Source organism: Vitis riparia, chromosome 7 (assembly GCF_004353265.1).
Source record: "Vitis riparia cultivar Riparia Gloire de Montpellier isolate 1030 chromosome 7, EGFV_Vit.rip_1.0, whole genome shotgun sequence".
NCBI lineage: Eukaryota > Viridiplantae > Streptophyta > Magnoliopsida > Vitales > Vitaceae > Vitis > Vitis riparia.
This window is the reverse complement of record NC_048437.1, coordinates 7,414,960-7,436,096: the sequence shown is the minus strand read 5'-3', so window position 1 is coordinate 7,436,096 and position 21,137 is coordinate 7,414,960. Positions and strand designations below refer to the sequence as shown.

At 36.4% G+C, this 21,137-nt stretch overlaps 2 protein-coding genes across 2 annotated transcripts; one reads left to right on the top strand and one right to left on the bottom strand.

Annotated features, from left to right (window-relative positions):
• Positions 1 to 3,067: 3,067 nt before the first annotated feature.
• LOC117918011 (ras-related protein Rab11D) lies at positions 3,068 to 5,864 on the top strand. Its single transcript, XM_034834527.1, has 2 exons — positions 3,068 to 3,378; positions 5,177 to 5,864. The coding sequence occupies exons 1-2, from the start codon at positions 3,146 to 3,148 to the stop codon at positions 5,622 to 5,624; spliced, it is 681 nt and encodes a 226-aa protein (XP_034690418.1). The 5' UTR covers positions 3,068 to 3,145; the 3' UTR covers positions 5,625 to 5,864.
• A 392-nt stretch (positions 5,865 to 6,256) lies between these two features.
• On the bottom strand, positions 6,257 to 19,573 carry LOC117918010 (RNA cytosine-C(5)-methyltransferase NSUN2). Its single transcript, XM_034834526.1, has 15 exons — positions 19,373 to 19,573; positions 18,955 to 19,043; positions 14,465 to 14,531; positions 14,234 to 14,349; positions 13,677 to 13,743; positions 13,465 to 13,513; positions 13,116 to 13,201; positions 12,678 to 12,943; positions 12,535 to 12,590; positions 11,620 to 11,705; positions 10,048 to 10,140; positions 8,322 to 8,640; positions 7,483 to 8,021; positions 6,813 to 7,047; positions 6,257 to 6,728 (listed from the first exon to the last, which is right to left on the bottom strand). The coding sequence occupies exons 1-15, from the start codon at positions 19,544 to 19,546 to the stop codon at positions 6,457 to 6,459; spliced, it is 2,514 nt and encodes an 837-aa protein (XP_034690417.1). The 5' UTR covers positions 19,547 to 19,573; the 3' UTR covers positions 6,257 to 6,456.
• Between the last annotated feature and the right edge of the window lie 1,564 nt (positions 19,574 to 21,137).

Genomic DNA, 21,137 nt, shown 5'->3' with positions numbered 1-21,137 from the left:
TATTTTTATTTAAAATGAACGAGGAAGATTAATAATGAACCATGCATGCCTATAAAGCATAATGCGGGCTGCTGTAGCTCCTCATCCGCCGATCAACAGTCACTTACGTATGCTATGACGACATGAAATGAAAAGAGAAGACACGAAAAAGGATGATGAATGTAGTTGAAAAACAGGTCGTGAAATTTATATTAAATTTACTAGCTGCTACTGTGCTACATAATGAAGATGAGGTCAGCACTTATGGTAGGGTGGGCAACAAGTCTCTCTCCATGTCAACTGCTAGTCACCCACTACCTATGCTGCATTTAAGAGAATACTATTTCAAGGTGGTGTACTTGGCCAGGAATCCCCATTTACTAGTGGCGTGTTGGAATTGATGCCCACTTCCATATTTTCTTCCAGTTTGCTGAGAAACAGCCTCCACATTTAATGATGAATTTGGACATGCCATGGATTTCCAACCAACGCAAGGAATGAGAATTCCTCACATGGAGGACTTCTTAGAATTCCATGTAATTCTGTGATCGTGGGAAAGCAAAAAAGGAAAATGAAGACCCGATGGGGTCATCCATTAGAATGAGTCACTTATGGAAATTTGAAACTAGTGGGGAATTGATGTTTACATATCTATGGATTGGCTGAATGCGACAGGTCTAAGCCTTGGCGATTAAGGAAGACTATAACACTAACTTAGATAGTGGTGCACCTTGCACGCTATCTTTCGATTGGTGGATTCGTGTAAGTCAAGGTCCATCACTTGCCAGTTTCCAGGTCCTAAATATGCGTCCCTAGCTTTATGTCTTTCACCCAAGGTTTCTAGAGATCTTGTTTGAGTGGAAAGAGGAATCCATGGTGATATTCAACATATCCCTTGGAGCTCCTTTGAAGACATCATTGATGAAGCATTTTTACTTGGTAAAGTAGTTGTAATTCACTAATTTGTATACAAAATGTATAGATTTTTATGAAAAAGGTGTGAATTTATGTTATATTCTTAAAAATTATTATCTTTTATGTTGATGTCAAGTCAACCGGAAGTAATACTTCCTTTTTTTTTTCTATAAAAGATGTTTGGATAGGTTGTTCGGACGTACCCTCCGAAACTTAAGTCAGATGATTAAAGTCAATTTTAGAGGTTTTCCTCCTTTAGAAGTTAAGAAAGAGCTTCTCTTGTGTATATATGTGCATGTACCTCGATTTTAAGATGGAAGAGGGTTTTTATAGTATCTGGAATGATGTCACATTTGTGTTGAGATGACTTCTTGACTTTTATAGTCATGATGATAGCACAGTTGGTGACAGAGCAATCATCACCCTTTAGACTGTTGATAGGGATTACTAGTGAGGGGTGACCTGATGGTTCACTTGTCACTTCAGTCCGTAAGCGGTATGGAGTAGCGTGTAGCAAACCACCTGCGGAGACAAGGTGACGTCTTATCAATCGTGCTCCTGACATAGGGAGAATGATTGCTTGTGGGAGTAGATAAGGAGACCCATTTGGAGTGCATTGCGATGTTTTTAAAAGAACACCGCATAACTGGCTATTGATGCTTCCAACCCGGATTGGATATTCGATCTGGTTACATTCGTCCAGATAGAGGTATAAGGATGCCACGTGAAACCAAGGTGGCCTGCCACTTGGTCACACGGGGAAGCCCCCTACAACATCTATAAGGGCTTTTACATTTTATGTTGGAGTTATTATAATTTTTTTGTTTTTAAAAATAGAAATAAATGAGAAGTTAATGTTTGAATATAAATTAAAATTTTATTTTGATAGTATTTTTTTATAATATAAAAAGTGAATTTTTGAAGAATGCTCCATCAAGTGATTATTTATGAATTAATTTAAATAAATTTCTAATTTTAAAAAATAAAAAATTACTAAATATCTAACTTTTTCAGAAGGCATAACAAAAAAAAAAAAAAAAACCTATTAAATGCTTGAAACACCATCTAACGCCTCTCAAAATACCTCCCATGTGACCAAACTTCACTTTCTTCTACAAAACCTTTTCTCTTATCAACTAAGTATCAAGCTCCATATGCTTGGTTCTACCATCAATAATAAGATTCCCTACAATTAAAATTATGCTCAAGTTATAATATCAAATAATTATTGGATTGTAAAGTTTAAATTAATCTTGTTGCACTTTGTAGGGTATGTCAAAAGTTCAGCTATAGTCGTGCAAGGTTCGAGCTCATTTGAATTTTATTTTATTTTTCTTATTAAATGACAAGCTTGCTCCATTTATGTATTTAACTCTCTTACAATTTAAGATTTTGTTTTAGGGAAAACAAATTAAAGTGTGATCGCAATTGGGTGGAATATGGTCGAGTCTTCCTTATTGTAGTTTTTTCTTTTTCATGTAATTAGTGGATTATTGGCTATTAATATGCTTTGTAAATGTAGGGATCAAACTAAATCAGGCAATTAACAATCTAAAGATATCTTTATAATATATATGCCAAAAAAGAAATCATGACAATAAATTATTATAAAACAAGAAATGACATATAAAGGTCTATTAATTGCTAGCCATCGCAAACAAAGAACCAGGAAGGGTTGGCAAAAGGGTTACAAGTTGGCCCAACCCAAAACAGGCCCTAGATCCACTTCCACTTTTGAGAAGCCTGATCTGGAAGCCCAATTGTCAGACGCAGAGTTTGAAACCTGTCGGGCCAACCCAGAGACGAAACACTGTCGTTTAGCCCACACTGGAGTGGGTTTTTTCCTTTTTGAAAATCCATCCTTCCTTGAATCTAGCAAATTTTACCCTGAGAAAATCATTTCACTTCACGAGCAAACAATCGGACAGCCCACCCGAGACATGCGCGCACTGTACAACAGCAATATCGTTGTAAAACCCCACCACGCGCTCGCGTCCACACTTCTTCATCTATTAAACCAATAGATATCTGCCACGTCGTCAAAATGAAAAAGCAATTAGTCCAATTCGCCACGCTCTCTAGCGTGTCAATCAATTATTGGCAGACTCACTATACTACAGTGGCAGTCGCAGCATCTGATCCAATGATTTCCTCTTTCATTTATGCATCCTGGGCTTGGCTCAGTTGGCTGTGACTGATCTTGAATCTAGACAGAGAGTGTTCGAGAGAGAGAGAACGGAGTGGTGCGGTGATGGCGAGTGGTGGAGGCTATGGCGATTCGAGCCAAAAGATCGACTACGTTTTCAAAGTGGTTCTGATCGGAGACTCCGCCGTGGGCAAGTCGCAGATACTGGCACGGTTCGCTAGGAACGAGTTCAGTTTGGATTCCAAGGCTACAATCGGGGTTGAGTTCCAGACTCGAACCCTCGTCATCCAACACAAGAGTGTCAAGGCTCAGATCTGGGACACTGCCGGCCAAGAACGGTACCTTTACCAAAATCGCTTCTCCATTTCTTCTAATTCATTATTTACTTATGCATTCATATATGCATAATGTTAGGGGTTTTGATTCGATGTTCTACTTGTTATATATCTGTATATGCGGTGGATTTGTTTCTTCTTTATCTTTTTGGTTTAAATATTAAGAGATCGGAGTGGCTTTAGATCGACTGAATCACTTGAAACACTGTTGGATTCCGCGCACTTCTCATGCAACCTTTTTTTTTAATGATTTTTTGGCGGAATTGCTGTAAAAATTAGTATGTTTTGCGGCAGAAACGAAAATCAAATCAGTTTACCTGATTCAACTCTTATTCCTTAAGCAATCAGCTAACTCGCAATTTAAGTGTGAAATATTTTGTATCTAGAAAACCAAGATAAAATTTGCATAAGTTAAACTGAAGTATTGTTTTTTATTCAATAATCAGCTGCAAGAGTTGCTGCCAGATTAACATTCTTGTTAAACAAGAAAAAGGAGGATCACTATTAGACTTTGGGATTGCATTTTGTTTTTGGCTTTAGCTAGACGTTGAAGCCATAACCATAGTCATCATTTTCAAAAGGCAGTATTAGGACTATGTAATCTTCCTGCATAAGCCAAAAAAAAAAAAACATAGAGCTTTTAAGAGAAGCAACATTTTATTGGTTTCTATTTTAAAGCTATGTTTTAATCCATTAGGTTTTTTTAACAAAATTACCCAAATGGGTGTAGAAGCCCTTATTGAGCTTAAAAAGGACCTTTAGCTTCTCTAAAGCCATTCCAAACATGTCTTTAGTATGTGGTACTCCAAATTGAGTAGGACCTACCAAACACGATTACATTGGAATACCAGGATGTTTGAATTTAGCTATTTATGTCTGGTTAAAATTCCATCATTTTTGGCCATCTATTTTTGGCAATTTTTTCTTTTATTTTAGATATCATTCAATTAATGTGTCAGCTTTTGTGTATTTGACAATTTGTAGTGATTGATGCTGACGTTAGTACTAACGGGCATATGGATCTTGTTGAAAATCCCATGCATCTTGAACTTGGACTTTTTGGGATCTTGGACATAACTTAAGCTTATGGCTGACAACTATACAGCCACTTAATAAAATTTAGAAAAACTAGCTTCACTTTCAAAATTTCAAATGAAAAATAAGATTTTGGGATAAGTGAAATTCCAAAATGTTCATTCAGGATACTGATTCCTATTAGTTATTCTTTTCTCCTTTGGAAGAGACTACCACCCTGTTTCAATATACTTCAGTCCTCAGTACAAATTATAACATTTGATGATTAGAATCCAAGAAGACCTAAAATTATTTGAAGGTTCTTTGCTACTGCTGTTACTGTTAATATTAACCATTACTACCGTTTTTGTTGTTCATTATTAATTTAATCTATTTTTATTGTTGGTTTTTAATGGCATCAATTTAGTGATTTTATTAGTCTGGTATGATATAGATATTTCTTGATCTCATTTAAACTAATTGTTGACTTCTGTATGCATTTTTCTTTGGAAGAACTGTTAGTTGTTCTGGATGACTGTCTGCTTTGGAGCAGGAAGTTTTTTGCACTTCGTATTATGTGCTTTTAGTCTTCACCAGGTGCCTAAGCATACTTTAGCTAGATGTAAAAATGCAGGTGGACTTGAAAATTTCTGTCTCATCCAAACCAAGATTTATGCTCCTGCAGCTCTAGATTAATATCATGTTATTATAAAATGAGTGATGAAATAAAATTTTCCAATATTCTATCACCAATCGATGATTTTATGTCTGTTCTTATGGTATGCAGATATAGAGCCGTTACAAGTGCGTATTACAGGGGTGCTGTTGGCGCAATGCTGGTTTACGACATAACTAAACGCCAAAGTTTTGACCACATACCCCGATGGCTGGAAGAGTTGCGTGGTCACGCTGATAAGAACATTGTCATCATTCTGATTGGCAATAAAACTGATCTCGAGGAACAGCGAGCAGTACCCACAGAAGATGCTAAGGAATTTGCTGAGAAGGAAGGACTATTCTTCTTAGAGACCTCAGCATTAGAAGCAACTAATGTCGAGAATGCCTTCTTGACCGTATTGACTGAAATCTTCAACATTGTGAACAAGAAGAACTTAGTTGCAGGCGAGGATCAAGCAAATGGCAATCCTGCATCTTTGACTGGTAAGAGGATCACTATCCCCGGCCCCGCACAAGAAATTCCAGCTAAGAGCAACATGTGCTGTAAATCTTCATGATTTGATTAGATTGTGGCTTTCAAAATGTGGGATTGACCCTAGGCTCCTTATAGTAATTTTTGAGAATTCGGCTATAGTTTGTTTATATATTTTTTATTTCTTTTATTTAACTCTGTCTAGCTCTAGCAGCAGAGTTGTTGCATGTTTTGAGATGGGAGATAGAACAAAAAACGAAGTTGAAATGTAGATTGCGTTTTGCTGGCCATTTATCTTAAATTTAAGTTTTACGGACTCTTTCAACCCTCTGAGTTCCTTCAGAGGAAAAGAAGTCAAGTTGCATTCTGTTAAGTTCTTGTCCCTTGATGTTGGTCTGCCCACCACCTCTGGTACCAAATCGTAAAATGCTGTACAGCAGAGGTTTCTGGTTTCAATGACAATGCTGATGTCATAGCACAACCCAGTACTGTCCGCTCTGGGTGGCCATGAACCCAAAGTCCAGTGCAGGCATAGAATACGATACACATCCGAAGCGGACTGTATAAACCAGTGGCACTCAGGGGAGCTTCCAGGCACATCTTGTCAAGATTTAGGCCAGAATGTGAGATCTCAACCAGAGATTAAAAGCGCATATCATTTCCAACAGCCAGGTTCTTGTTGTATCCATTTTCAACACCAGTAAAAGTAGTTTGATATGGGAAAAAGGTGCAGTCATCTATTATGCCCAACCAGAATCAGTTTCTCTGAAATGGTAAATTACATGAGAGGAATTACATAAAAATAAAAATATAAATCTACTTCTGACACTTCGGTTATGAAAAGAAAATTATTAGGATTGAAGCATCATGATTAAAATTAATATAACATAATCGAACCGACAAAATTGGTGATTAATTCAACCAGCAGTGGCCATTTTCACAGGCTCCGTTTCTTCATTCATTTCAACATCATTCGATTCTTCTACCTTTGATTCATCAGCCACATCTGAGGATATGTTTTCCACAGGTGAAGTGCCATTTACACCCTCCAAACGCATCAAAAGCCTTTCTAGCATTTCTTGGCATTCAATTGCAGTAACCATCACGGTTAAACTGGCCCTACCCTTCCAGCATCCAATGGCAATCGTCGACACATCCACTTGGATAGGATCCACTGAGGCTTGGGTGCCTGCCAAAGAAGGATAAACAAGGTCAACATACATATGCATGTCTAGCCATCATCTTAACGAACACCCCACATACACCCACATACCTTTTTTCAAGATTACTACGCAACACCCCAACATTAGCTTTGATGCCTTCTCACCAAATTCAGCATCAACAAAATCTGCGTATCTGATGGTTTTATATTGCAAGAGATGCTTGAAGTCTACTGGGGATGCACATAGGATCTGTTTGGTGATGTATGGGAGAAGCAGCGGCAGTCCTTCAGATGATATTCGAAATGCACATGATGTAGAGGTACCTTCTCTTGATGTTTGCCGTTCCTGAAACAGAGAGATACTCCACTCCATCAATGATTATAATATCCAACCAAAAAACAGTTTTTCATTACAAATCTGGCTGAGGCAATTGATTAGAATGGTTAGTCATAAGAATCTTCTCTCATAGTCTTTGCATATGGGCACTAAGGTAACACGCAGGCAGTATGCAAATTTTATGTTGGGTCGCAAATTTGCTCATGGCCATAAATGGAAAGGTGGATGATGATCCTACAGATAATTCCAGCCTTCAAATATGGAATGTGGTGGAACAAGGCTGGACCCAGAAACACACACACCAAAAAAAAAAAAAGGATGAAAAATACAAAACAAAACAAAAAACAAACAAAAGAAGTAGAACCACTATGACCATGTCCCTTCAGAAAAATATTGCAAGAGGGCATTAGAAAGCAAGTCAAACTCAAATATGGAAATACTTACAAACATCTTCAAGCCAACAGAAGTTATCTTCAGTTGCTGCCCCACAAGCAAATTCAGTTCCAGAACATCCTTAACTGATTTTGAGATATAGTAAATTCTTTTCACATGTTTAGAATCGCTGTTTCTTGTGACAAGTTGACCATTGAGCACCAAAGAATCATCAACACCATAGAATGTTTTTATGCTATTGATAGTTGCTTCATCCTTAAAGAAAACAACAGGATCGACTCCTTTCCATTTGCCTTGAATTTGTAACTTCCTTTTTCCGCCTGCCTTCTTGGAATCATTTTCCCTATCACCAGGAACTTCCTCTGGTTTATTTTCTTCACACGGTTGGCAAGGATCATGTTCTGAAGCAGTCTCATCTGGTTCATTTTCAACTAAATCAGTGTCTGAAGCCGCTTCTGGAAATTTCTCATCTGTATCATCTTCTTGATTAATATTTGGGCTTTCAATGATCTCATTGGATAATTTTTCAGAGCATTCCTCATTGTTAGAATGCAAGTTTCTTTGCAGATTAACAGGTTTCTCCTGAATGGCTGCAAAATAGAAAACAAGATAAAAATTTGAACTTAGGGAAAGAAACAGCAAGAGAGTACAGAGCAAGAATTGTGCTTTATAATAGAAATCTCTCTTCCACTCCCCCCAACCCTTTCCCTCTTTTCTCTCTGTGCTTCCTACAGTATAGTGGATATTGCATAAGTTTACACAATTGAATGAATCCAACTATCTAAAGCTATAGACACTATACCATAGGCATAATGTCCTTTGGTTCACCAAAACCAACAGTTGGCATTGATTTTTAACAACAATATGATAACCGAAATAATTTTAAATACCAGGCAAAGGAGAAAGTTTGTGGAGGACAGCAATGAAGAAGGCTCCAGTATTCTGATCATGAGGCACTATCCTGATACAACGTTCTAGAGGGTGATCAGAAGCTTCCTCCAGAGTTTCAGGATTCTCAGTTGGCTGGAACCCATTTTCAGAATTTACATCACCACCATTCTCATGCTTTTCTTCCAAGCTTACACCTTGTTCATTGTCAGTTGGATCTGTAGCACTCTGACCAGAAGGAAACATGCTGGGAACTATCCCAGCTCTGCGGAACTTAGGAACATCTTTGTAGGAAGCAAGCCACATGCCCTTGTCACGAACCTGATATCCAAGTAAATGACTATCAATTGTATTCAATAGAACTCTATATATGATTACAAGGTTAGATAAAGTTGAACTGCTTAGACACTATTGGGATTGAGACCACAAAATCATTTTTATTTCTAGCTACTGGTTGGGGTGGCAACTGATTGCCACAACAAATATTTGCAAATATATTGGCCCACTTGAAACGCAGATTTTGGAGACTATTCTGTCAAAACATACTTTTCCTAGTGGGACAAAACCAACAAAACTGATTTGAAAATATCTGAACAGGGAAAAATAAAAAATAAAGGATATTGGATCCAAGTCAGTAAATTTGCATGTGTCATGCCTATAGCCATGATACATTTGATCTAACCCAGTTTCTTCTCCAAGCTCAACAATCCAAGCAGCCAAGAAGTGCAAAAAATTTGCCTACTCTTAATAACTAGGGGAGATTTGCACCACAACAAGACAAAGTTTAACAACTCAAAAAGTACAATTTATACCACCTATTTAATACAGGTATGGGTAAGGGTATGCCTCTAGGACTTAAGATTCAACCAAACTCTATACTTAGGATCTCTGCAATTGCCATTCCAGCATTTATTTGAAGGATCCAATATGGACCAATATATGAAGCAAAGAAAGAAGAGATACAAGGACTAAAGAATCATTTTTAGTAATTCTAATTCCTATATATCATATTACACTATCAACATCGGGCCTAGAAAAACAAAGGAAGATGCCTCCTCACATCTTGTTGTGAGTCTGACAAGCACATGATTTCATTCTTCTTGGTGGCTATCCCCTCTTGGTTTTGAGTAGGGGTTTGGCAGGTTCTAGGCATTGAAAAATCAATTGATGGGACAACATGACTGGCTTAATGGTTTGTACATGGATGAAGCGGTGAGTTACCAAAAACGTGCGACAATTCTCTCTCTGTTACATCGATGAGTGGGCAAAAAGAAAAAGTGAATAGATGTATGAATTTGGCGTTCCATTCTATCTATCCTGTATTCTTCTTTTGGCAACATCTACAAAGATCAAGGTAGTGATTCAAAGCAATAAATATCCAATATAAGAACCAGCCATAAGATGCTTCTAAATATATTTCTACATATTACACAAATAATTAGGGAAAAAGTTTGAAATACAGAACGTATATTACAGAGGACACACCAATCAATATGAATAAACATGACTCGCATAAAAAGACACTTCCTACATTCCCATAAACTGTGGACATGCTTTACTTCAGCATGTGCGAGCTACAAAAAAGCATTTCCTTAAACTGTAATTATATCAACATAGGAAATCTGATGTAAAACTATGAAAAAACAGGAACATTAGCATTTTGTCAACATTGAAACTGAATGTTTAATAGAAAGTAGGCTAACAGGTCCAGTGAAATTAATAACTAACCTTCCATTTCTTAAGACCTGGACGGCGAACAAGTTGAGGGAGCTCACAGGAGACATCAACTAGTTCAACAGACCCTCCACACCTCCGTAAAATCTGAAGAAAAATGAGAAATGATGGTTGAGATTAACAAAAAAATCTAACGTTAGTGGAGGAAGAGGGGCCATGGTAATATGGTGCAGAACCAATAGAATAGACAATTCAATATTAACAAAAATAAATAAATTTAATAAAAGATGAAAAATTAACCCTGATCTCCTTAATGACTAAGGCCCTATTAGGCAGGTGGCTTGGACATTTGGTGTAGGAATGATAGGTTATGGAGAAAGGTGATAGTGAGAAGGCATGATGAGGATATTAAAATAGTTGGAACTTTCCAGAATATTCTCAAGAAATGCTACCTCTTATTACAACTTTTAGAGAAGCATCTTAACTTTTAGACTTTATTTTTAAGACAGTAATCAAATTGTAGGTCACTGAAGGAGAATAGATGAAATTCTGGCATGGTGATTGGTGTAGATACACCCTCCATTTTGGGGTCATTCCTTTTTCATTAAGGTTTAGACCAGCAAACAGAGTACAGTAGGCCTGCTCTTGCTTACCAATATGTGGGGTCCAGAAGTGGCAAAGTCTCCTAGGGGGGCATTAATACCAGAACTTGGGCCCCAAGAGTAAGGAAAAGAAAGGTGATCAGTGTGGAAGTAGGTTGATCTGCAAATTACATTTTGTTGCATCACCAGTTGGGTACAAATCAGTTGCTTTCCACTAAAATGTACTTGGAACCTATCAATCCCGCCCAAGGTAGTTTTTTCCCTTTTTCTTTTGTGTGTTGTGTGTGTGATTTGCATCCATAGATAAGATGTTGATGGGAGATATTTGATAACAAAACGGTCAATCCCCAACCAATGTTACAACTAAGAGAGCTCAATAAGCCATTTGATTTATTACTCTGTCCCTCCATCTCTTCATTCTGGTGAAAATTTATGGATCGATATGGGATTGTCATGGTTATGCCACGTCACTAGAAGATTTAATAAAATATTGGCTTAGCATAGATTCAATAATGAAAGGTCAGATTCTGTCAAAATTCTCCTGCTTGCTTCTGTGATAGATCTGGAAGAAAGAAACTGGAGAGGGGTTGAAATGGGAGATGAAGATCGCGGAATGTTCTGGGGTTTCATTTCAGAAAGATCTTGCTATTCTATTTCCACAGATCATTGATCTTCATCATGCAGTCATTGGTTTCTTCCTCTCCTATTAAGCCATTTTGCTCTATGCATGTACTAGTATCCTTATAAATGTGCATAAATTGAGAGGATGTATAAATATAAAATAAAAAGACAAGGATAACAAGTAACAACTGAAATAATAAAATAAAAACTTAAAAAGCAAATATGAATAAGCATGTACTACATGAAAGACTGCAATAAAACATTTTCATGACATTAATGGACAACATACAGTTTAATTAACTATATGTTAAAAGATGTCTGGAGACCTATATACGGAATGTCTAGCTAAACCAATTCAATATTTCATTTATGAAATATTTGTTTCTGATAAATAACACATTACCTCAGCAACCACAGCCTCATTTTCAACTGGATTCATTGAGCAAGTGGAGTAAACCATTCTTCCACCAACTTTAAGCAAAGATATACCTACAATTACCAATAGAATTGCTAAAAGTCAGGTAACATTGCTAACGAATGCTTCAACTTAAGATCAAAGCATATCAACTCAAGATCCACAAATAAAGTACAAATACTAGGGTCAGCACATCTAAAATGTGTTTTCAAACACAAAGCATGAGTTCAACATGAGAATGCAGCATCTAGAACCTCCAAGTTTAAGCAATGACAACTTTCTAATTTAATGCACTCGATGCCAAACAATATGCTCTGAAATTATTGTTTATTCTTTTATCAACAAAAAAAGCTGTGTTTGGCATTCTCTTATACAAAATAAAACAGATCAAGCACTACTTAAACCCATAAACAAAATCCAACATTAACATTTCAAGGGAAGCTTAAAGAAACAAAGATGGCACCTAGAAGATTCTTATTTCCTTCATTGAATGGTACTTTAATAATGTATGAATCATCAAGAAAAAAAGACCAATCCCCAAGATCAACTAATATCACTGGTTAAGAAATGGTGGTGGTTAGGCAGGCTTGGATCCACCATAAGCTTTCTGTCAAAGCTGATCCATCCAATGCAAAGAAGACATGAACTATCCAATTGTATGTTTCCCATTTTCAATCAATCAACTTGTAAGCTGTAAGACATAATTTACTAAGGATATGGTGGATCTCACCCATCACCATCACCATCACCAATTACTGACCTTTAAGCAACATTGAAAAGATGGAATTTAAAACAGCCATGCACATACTATCGATAAGAAATTTTCAACCAAAATCCTAACAAGTGTAAGGCTATAAGGTCATTAGAGTAATTCCCATTATTGAAGATTTTCCATGAAGCTACCTCGCATGGCTATCTGAACTTGTAGACAGTGGATCCCATTGCCCATTCCTACATTCCTGTATGAAATAAAAGAAATATTACCAGATGGAAATCTTTATAAAATGAAACGGTGAATAAAAGGAAAATAACTAAAAAACAGATACCACTTCCTCCAGATATCTGGAGCCTTGCGAAGAGTACCATCTCCACTGCAGGGAACATCACATAAGACACGATCAAACATAAGTTGACTCATACTTTGCTCCTTTACAACACCAATTTCAGAAGAATCAGAGGACATTTTGTTTAAACGACATCCAGGGAAGTGTTGGGCTTCATGATTTGTTACAATCAAGTTGGCAGTGCACATTCTTTTTGTCTGGTGAATAAGAAGATTGCATCTTTTGACATCAACATCATTTGCCACAACCTAAACCAAACAGATGATAAGATGAATTAACTTCATGCACATGATCATTGGAATGAGAAGTCTCTATCTTATAAAAACCTAACCACTAGGCAAATGAACTAGGAATCAGGAACTACAACACTAGAGCAGGATATGGTTAAAAAAGAAAGAAAAAGAGAGAGAGAAATAGAACCATTCCGCCAGGTAATGTTCCTGGTTTGGTTGATCGGTGTATAATCTCAAGTAATTGGAATGTTTTTGAACCTGGCGCTGCACACACTGCAACAAAACAAAAAAAATAAGAAAAAAATTAGTGTTATTGCCATCCTATACAAAAATGCAGGAGATTTATAGTATATTTACAAGTTTACTAGTGAATTCAAAGCCCATTTAGCAACAAAAAGATATTCCAGAAGAAACAGTTATAAGAAGAATAAGCCATCCTTCATGTGGTTATATTTCCCATTAATGCTAGAAAAGAATAGTAACACTATTTGGCTAAAATGAATCAAAGATATTTAAGTTCACAATAAGTAGCTTACTATCAAGTACAAAATGATCAGGAGATACATCCAGGAAGAGGGGCGGGACCTGTGTCATAAGTAATCATGAAATAAGACTATAAGAGAAAGAAAAAAGAGGGGAAAAAACACTTGACCACAATGATGAAGAAGCTATAGATGCCAAGAGACTCGAATTTTTCCAGTGATACTACAAGTAACTCAAAAATGACAAACTTGTAAAGTTGACCCACCATGCTGACAGCTTCCTGCCTTGTAATGTTTCCGATTTCATTTTCTTGCTTTAAGAACTCATGAAACCTGAGAGCAATTGGACAAAACCATGAAACAAGAGGAAAATAAATAAAAATCCAATAATTAGATGAGCGATTCAAAGCCGTTGATTGCATTTAACCATGGTTGTCAGCATGCAAATTTTATATTTATGCATACACTCAACAGAGAGAGCTACTTTGAAGGTGACACACTAGCTAAAGTAAAAGCTTTTATATATTATTCGTCATAAAGGTTGTTCTTTAAATGGTCTCTATCTTTTATAATACATAATTATTCTTCACAAATCAAGATTAATATCAAATCCATCACTTCTAAAAACATATGCAACATAAATTATATGGGAAAATTTACAACAAATTTCCAGGACGTCTATTCAAGAATTAATGCTTAGACAAAATGTTGATCAATAAGTTCAGTGATTACAGATGACACTTTGGGGAACTACTTTTCAAATATACTGTTCACCCACTTGAAAAGATGCTAAATAGGACCAATCACACCTTTCATCATATACCTCTCAAGGGTTTGGTTCTTCCTCAGCTGCATACGGGAGTAATTTGATTGCCAAGCAAGATTCTCAGGATACCAAGGCAATGGTCTAATAGCCTCCACTTCACCCCCATCAGTGGCCTGAAAAGAGTAAATAAGTAGGGTGAAAAAAAGCAAGTGATAATAATGGGTAACCATGGTAACACAACCAGAGACATAAGTATAGCTGTGAAAACAAAGAATATGGTCAATCAACCTCAGTATGAAGGGACTTCATAAAGTCATTCTCCAACTGTGATAGGATATCTGCACAAAACTGGCTACTGCAAAATTAAACACGAAGAAAAAGAATACATTCAGCATTCAAAAAGAGTTTAGGATATTATTTTTTCAGGAATGTGATGAAGTCTCACGATGAAACAGTAAATACACATGGCATCTGAATCATTTTAATAATATGCCTCAAAACATAAAACATTAAGGTAAACCTTAGTTTATAAAATTGAAATTACATTGGCCCAACACCCAGATTAAGGATTTGCAGAATTGATTGAATTTTTACAACAATTTCCTTTTTTTTTTTTTGCCACTTTTGTTGTTACAAGGAATAGGACCAGGAACCTCTCCTATCCCCAATACATGCCCCTTTTATATGCAAATAGGAATTTATCAAAGAGATGCCTAACAAAAAAGAGGGTGCAACCATATACACAAAGTATAAGAAGACACCCACAAAGAAGGCAGAAAGCTTACACCTTCAAAAGACTAACTTGGACTTAAAATTAATGAAGTTCAATAAAGACAAAAAAAAAAAAAAGAAGAACCAACAAAAGATTTGCTAGACCATAGGAAAAGAGAAAAAAGGAGACTCAAGACTTCTGCTACAAACTCCCAGCTTTCAGGCGTTTTAATACTTTACTCCTTCAAAATGGTTCAGAACTAACACAGAGCAGTCATCCAAACCATCTTGTACCATCATCCAACAGAACATCTTTCAGCCACTATGGAAGCGCCCAAGAGAGACTAAAGGAAGAGAATAAGAGATGCCATTAAGATAAATCACAATATGATTGGCTGATACTACCTTCCTATTATGCTGACAATACTCATTAGTTAAAGGTCAACCTCTTCTCTTAAATTGGTCCAAAGTTCAAATCATTTTTCAAAACCACTCTCAAGCAAAGCATCTCACTTTTTAGGAAGCCCAGGAATCCCAAATATATATATATATATATATATATATATATATATATATATATATATTTGATAGGTTCCAGGAATCCCAAATATTCTTGGTAGGAAAAGAGCTTCCACTCATCGAATCCGAGGAATGATAAAAGGTGTTGACTAAAAACTGCCTATACTTGGTACAACCAAAACCACCTTATCTTTGTCGCATTTCATCACCATCACCTCTTTACCTCACTCGAGAAAGAGGTCAATACTCTCCAACTTCCTATCATGAAAGTTCCTTGCAGGAACCTAGACCCCCTTGGGATCAGCAATACTATACAAAGAGGGCAAGGAAACACAAAGTTGGGAGTTTCCATGCCACAAATCAAACCAGAACTTAGTACACCTGCCATCACTTACTATTGAGATATGCCTTCACAACCTATAATAATACATCTCCACAATCTCAAACCCAGGGCAAACCTCCAACACCCTTTACCAAGCAAGGTTTTATCGATTAGAGACAATTTTCTAATGCCCAAACTTCCCTTACAACTTTAAAATGTGTGTATACAATTAAGAGGAGTTCATGCATATATAGAGTTAGACACTTCTCTTCTTAGTCAATATCAAATATTAGAATAAGCTACACCCTCGTGAATCATGACATCCTCATCGATAAAAAACATCTCCCTTGCAAGGCTAGACATAGTTCTACACCGAGGTAATATTGGCTCTAGTGCCAAACAATAGCCCAATTCACAATATAAGGTTTCTTCTCTAAAGTGTCCTCACACCATAAAAAGTCCCTCCGAACCTTTTCAAGCCTTAGATACACAAACCTAAGAAGTACAAGAAGGGACATGTAGTAAGTTAGTTAACTCAATGTTGTCCAAGGAGTTAACCTCCCAGTCTAGCACAAATAATTATGCCTCCAAGAAGTAAGTCCTTTATGGAACCTCTCCTTAACTGCATCTTCCACCACTAGTGAGGCTCCTTGCAGAGGGCTAAATAAATGGACAACAAATTACCCACCCCATAACCCAAAACAATGCGAACTGATCAATGTCAAGCGCATGCACCACCTGAATAAACTCACTCTTCTGAAGATTAATATCAAACCCCTAGATTGCTTCAAAATTAAAAAGAAGCCATCTCAAATGTAAAAGCTAATTCTCATAAGCTTCCCAACCGAATCGCTTGCCTATGACGTCCAACCTCAAGGGCTTCATTATCATTATCATTATCATTGCTCGTTTTCTTAATGTAAAATGTTTACTAAGAGTTAAAGAATAACTTAGGTGGATGTTATTTTTTTAACATGCATTAGTTGCAACTTTCAACCTCAACTAAAAGTACCAAAAACTTGCATCCCACGTTTTTAGGTTTTGAAACCAAGAATTTTTCCCTAATTCACTTCTATCCGTGATCATAACTTCTATTAAATTTGCACCATCATGTCTTTTCTCACAATCTCAACCCACATCCTTGTTAACCTCCCTCTCATCCTCCCCCTTGTAGCACCTTCGAGCACAAATCCAATCACTAAATTATCGAACCATATCTTCTTAGTATTTTGCAATTAATTCATTCATTGAAAGCTTGTTAGAGTTGATATACACTTATTACATTACTTATCTGCTTTCCAGACACAAGTTTTATCAAAATCTTTCCATCTCTATTCGCTTAACCTCGTGAAGCACCTCTTCTAACAGGAAACATTGATATCTAGTCACCTGCTTATTTTTATGGTTGTTTTTCCTTGTGTCAACATGTCTACCAACTCTGCCCTTTTCTTTTTGATAGACAACCAACTCTATTCTTCTATCCACTCATGTTTTAACATTCCAAGTTGCTAAGTGAAGACTGCTCCATCAGACATATCTTCACCAACAATTTCCCATGACATAAACTGCCATTGGACCTAAGCACTAATATATAATGTCACTTTTAAAAGACGTTAAATGTTTATTTTCCCTCTTTATTTGCCCTTTCTAACTCTAAAGATGCTTGGGTGGCGGAGTTGTGGCAACATTCTAATGAGGGGGGTGGCTAGAATCCTAACTATTGAGGCCCCTAAATGATTAGGAGATTGTCATTGTGGAACGTTTTTTGGCAAGACTTAAAGATAAAGTGGTAGAAGAGGGTAAAGAGGATAAAGTGTGTTGGGTTGAAATGAAGAGTGGGACTTTCTCTGTTAAATCACTATATGCTAGCCTAGAGACAGGAAGGGTAGTGCAATTTCCTTCTAGTGTTGTGTGGAAACCATGAGTTCCTCCTAAGGTGTGCTTTTTTGCTTGAGAGGCGACTTGGAGAAAGGCTTTGACTCTTGACCAGCTTCAAAGGAGGGGGTGGTCTTTGGCCAACTGTTGTTTCCTATGTTTGTCTCATGAGGAGTCAATTGACCACATATTTTTGCATTGTGACAAGGCAAAGGTGTTGTGGGAGCTATTATTCTCTCTCTTTAGAGTTTTTTGGGTGATGCAATCCACATGGTTCTTTTGTTGGAAGAAAATAGAAAAAGGTTTGGATGGCAGCTCCTTTATGTCTATTCTGAACTATTTGGAAATAGAGAAATAGAAGATCTTTCGAGAATGTGGAACTCTCAATCTAAAGGATGAAATACTTGTTTTTGTGTAACTTGTTAACTTGGACCAAACTATTTGTAGGTAAAAGATTGATATCTATAGTAGATTTCATTGATTGGTTGGGGTCGATTTGAGGGAGAGAGTATTCTTTTTGTTTTCTCTTCCTTTTTTTGGTGCTTTTTGGTTGTCTCTGTATACATCATGTGTATTTTGGTGCACCCTTTTTGGCCTTTTTTTAATACAAATCTCATTTACTAATAATAATAAAAAATCACTTTTAAAAGATATCTTATCTGACCTCTGATTTCTCATATACACATCTCCTCCAGCCAATACCCTACTTTCTAGGATCTACTATCTATCATTGATCTTAATAAAGATTTCAATAGAGGTTTTATGGTTTGTTTACCCATAATAGTATGCCCATATCTTTCTGGGCTTAGGACAAGCTTACCATGACCACACAATATGCTTGGAAGGGCAATTGTACCTCCTTTATAAGAAAATTAGGGGTTGGAAGGAGAATGCATGTGTAGCAAGAATCAAATTAGCAAATAAAATCTCTCATGCATCACTGACATGATAATTATCTAAGAAGAACAATAAAATTCCCGCACATATCCTAATTCAATGATTATATTTCCAAAACCACAGCTATTTTATTATCCCTTAAATTGATAAATGTTTGGATCGTAAGGTCAATTTATTAACATTTCCCCCTCTTTATACATTATGAATATTCCACACATGTAGAATTAAGCAGAACCAATTCTATTTTTGTTTAAAAAAATTAAATTAAATAACATCCTGACGCCATTGTCACAAACCTATGCTGCTAAATTGTTACCAAGAAGAAGAAAAAAATGCCAATTTTCTAAACCATTTTGAGGAATGTCCACTTAACTGCTAGTTTGAATGATCCATGGTGTAGTTTATATTACTCATACAAAAAGATTACTGACTAAAACAAATCATTAAACAGTACCTGGAATTCACTCTGAAAGCGGCGGGCAATGGTTTCCGAATAACACTGTTAAAAGTGTCCCACTCTTCTAGGGACACTATCCCTTGCTCCTACGATTGCAGAAAGCATAACGTGAAAAAACGGAAAATTGACGAACACTAACACCCACCAAAAACAACGCCAACCAAAGCAAGAATCTCACTTGACTCTGTAAAAATTAGCACATCAACAACGATGAAACGTGATAATGCAAAAAAAAACCCAATTCAGTAAATTAACAAGTGAAAACAACCGCCTCAACCACAAATAAAGAAACACGGTACATCGATTTAAAAGAGAAAAGAAAACCCAATAGAGTGAATCAAATACTGATACAGTTAGCATTGACCCAAGTAGCGAAAAGGGATCATGAGAACACCAACACATCCACATAAGATACCTTGTAGTACTCATCAAAGGCCGGGTTTTGGGTGGCGAAAGGCTCCCAACCAGAGTTGGTGTTTGAGTCGGAGGACTCGTGTCTGCTACGCTTCCATACATTTTCTCTGTTCTCTCTGAAGTGCTTTCTCTGTGTGCGAGCTCTGTTCCTCCCTCCTCTGCCTCCGCCGCCCATTTTTTTTTCTCTTTCCAACTGGTTCTTCCCAATGGACCTGTAATATAGCTGTTTCAATCTTTTGTGCCCTTGCCCGCGGCGGCTGTTTGGGGCCTGGAGGATGGATTCGGATCGGGTGTCCGCTTCTGTAGATCCTGGCAGGATGAAAGCCTATTGGGCTGATGAGGGCCCAAATGGATGACCAGTGATCCAATCAGACCCAACTGTCTGCTATTGAAGACCTATTTTGAATCATCCTCTTGGATCATGGAGCTATATGCTTAATAGGGATTTTTACAAAAAAATAAAAATAAAATCTTTATATATATGAGATAGTTTTAAGATATCAATTAAATTTATCCTTTAAAAAGACAGCTTCATTTTAAGTATGAAGTTATTTTTTCAAAAAATAACTGCAAAATTCAACTGAAATTATCTTTTCAACAAACAATTTTTAATTAGATTCCGATCATCCATTTGAAAGTATTTTTTTTATAACTATGATACTATTAAAAAGTGTTGATTTTTTTTTCAAAATCCTAATCATAAGTAGCGATAAAAAATTGCAGTGCATTAAGTATAGGATTTTGAATATATATATATTTATGAAAATAAGATAGTTTCCAAGCTATTTTCAAAATTATGGTACTTTTTAAGACATCAATTGGAAGTTGTCTTTTGATGACATAACATTAGTTCAAGTATTGAAGTTGTATTTTTGAGAAGACAACTTCAAAATCTTTCTTAATATGTCCCTTCCAAACTCTATAAGTGTGTGGATATTAGGCTACACAAGAGAATAAGAGTTGAGGAAATTGCCTTTGAAGCTTTCTAGTCTTGTCTTCAATTTTTTTTCATATGGTGAAACAAACATTCAACCATATTCTTTAAATCGATAAATTTTAATTTAACCATAATTAGATTTCAATTGTCCATCAACATGGAACTCATTCCCTCATAGATATAAACTTAAATTGATTAATTAGACTTCATATTTTTCCATTAGATGGGTGGTTGGGTGAAAGCACTTTAACCATTTGAGGGCATGTACAGCCACACCTTGCATCCCATGGCCCAAGGCATGTTAATGGTAGCATGCTTAAACTTGAGTAAGACGTGTTTACTTGAAAATACTTGTGGCAGAAGTTGTGGCTTTGAGTGATGAACATTGGTAAGAACTTGATTGAGACAACCTTAAAGGACCAAAGTAAGTTTGTGACATGAGATACAAGCATGCATAATATTGTCACACACATGTTACATGACTCATTGGCATGTGTGCGGCGATGACATCGCTAATTAGAGCCTAAATATGTACTTCAATAACTAAACAACATGATTTAAATGATAAATAATGCTCAAATTATCCAACTTAGTTTGAATTGGTGTTAGTACCCTAATCATAGATCTAATGTCTATTTTGATTTTAATAGCATAATAAAGGGGTGAAAAGAATACAAATAAATGTACACTCTTCAACCATGGTAGAGGAAGAGGTTAAATAAACAAAAAAACAAAAAAAAAAAAAAGACTTGAAGTTTATAGAAAATGATGAGAATCTCCACATGAGCATGGAGAGCAACGTAAGAACATAGAAAATGAGCAAATAAAG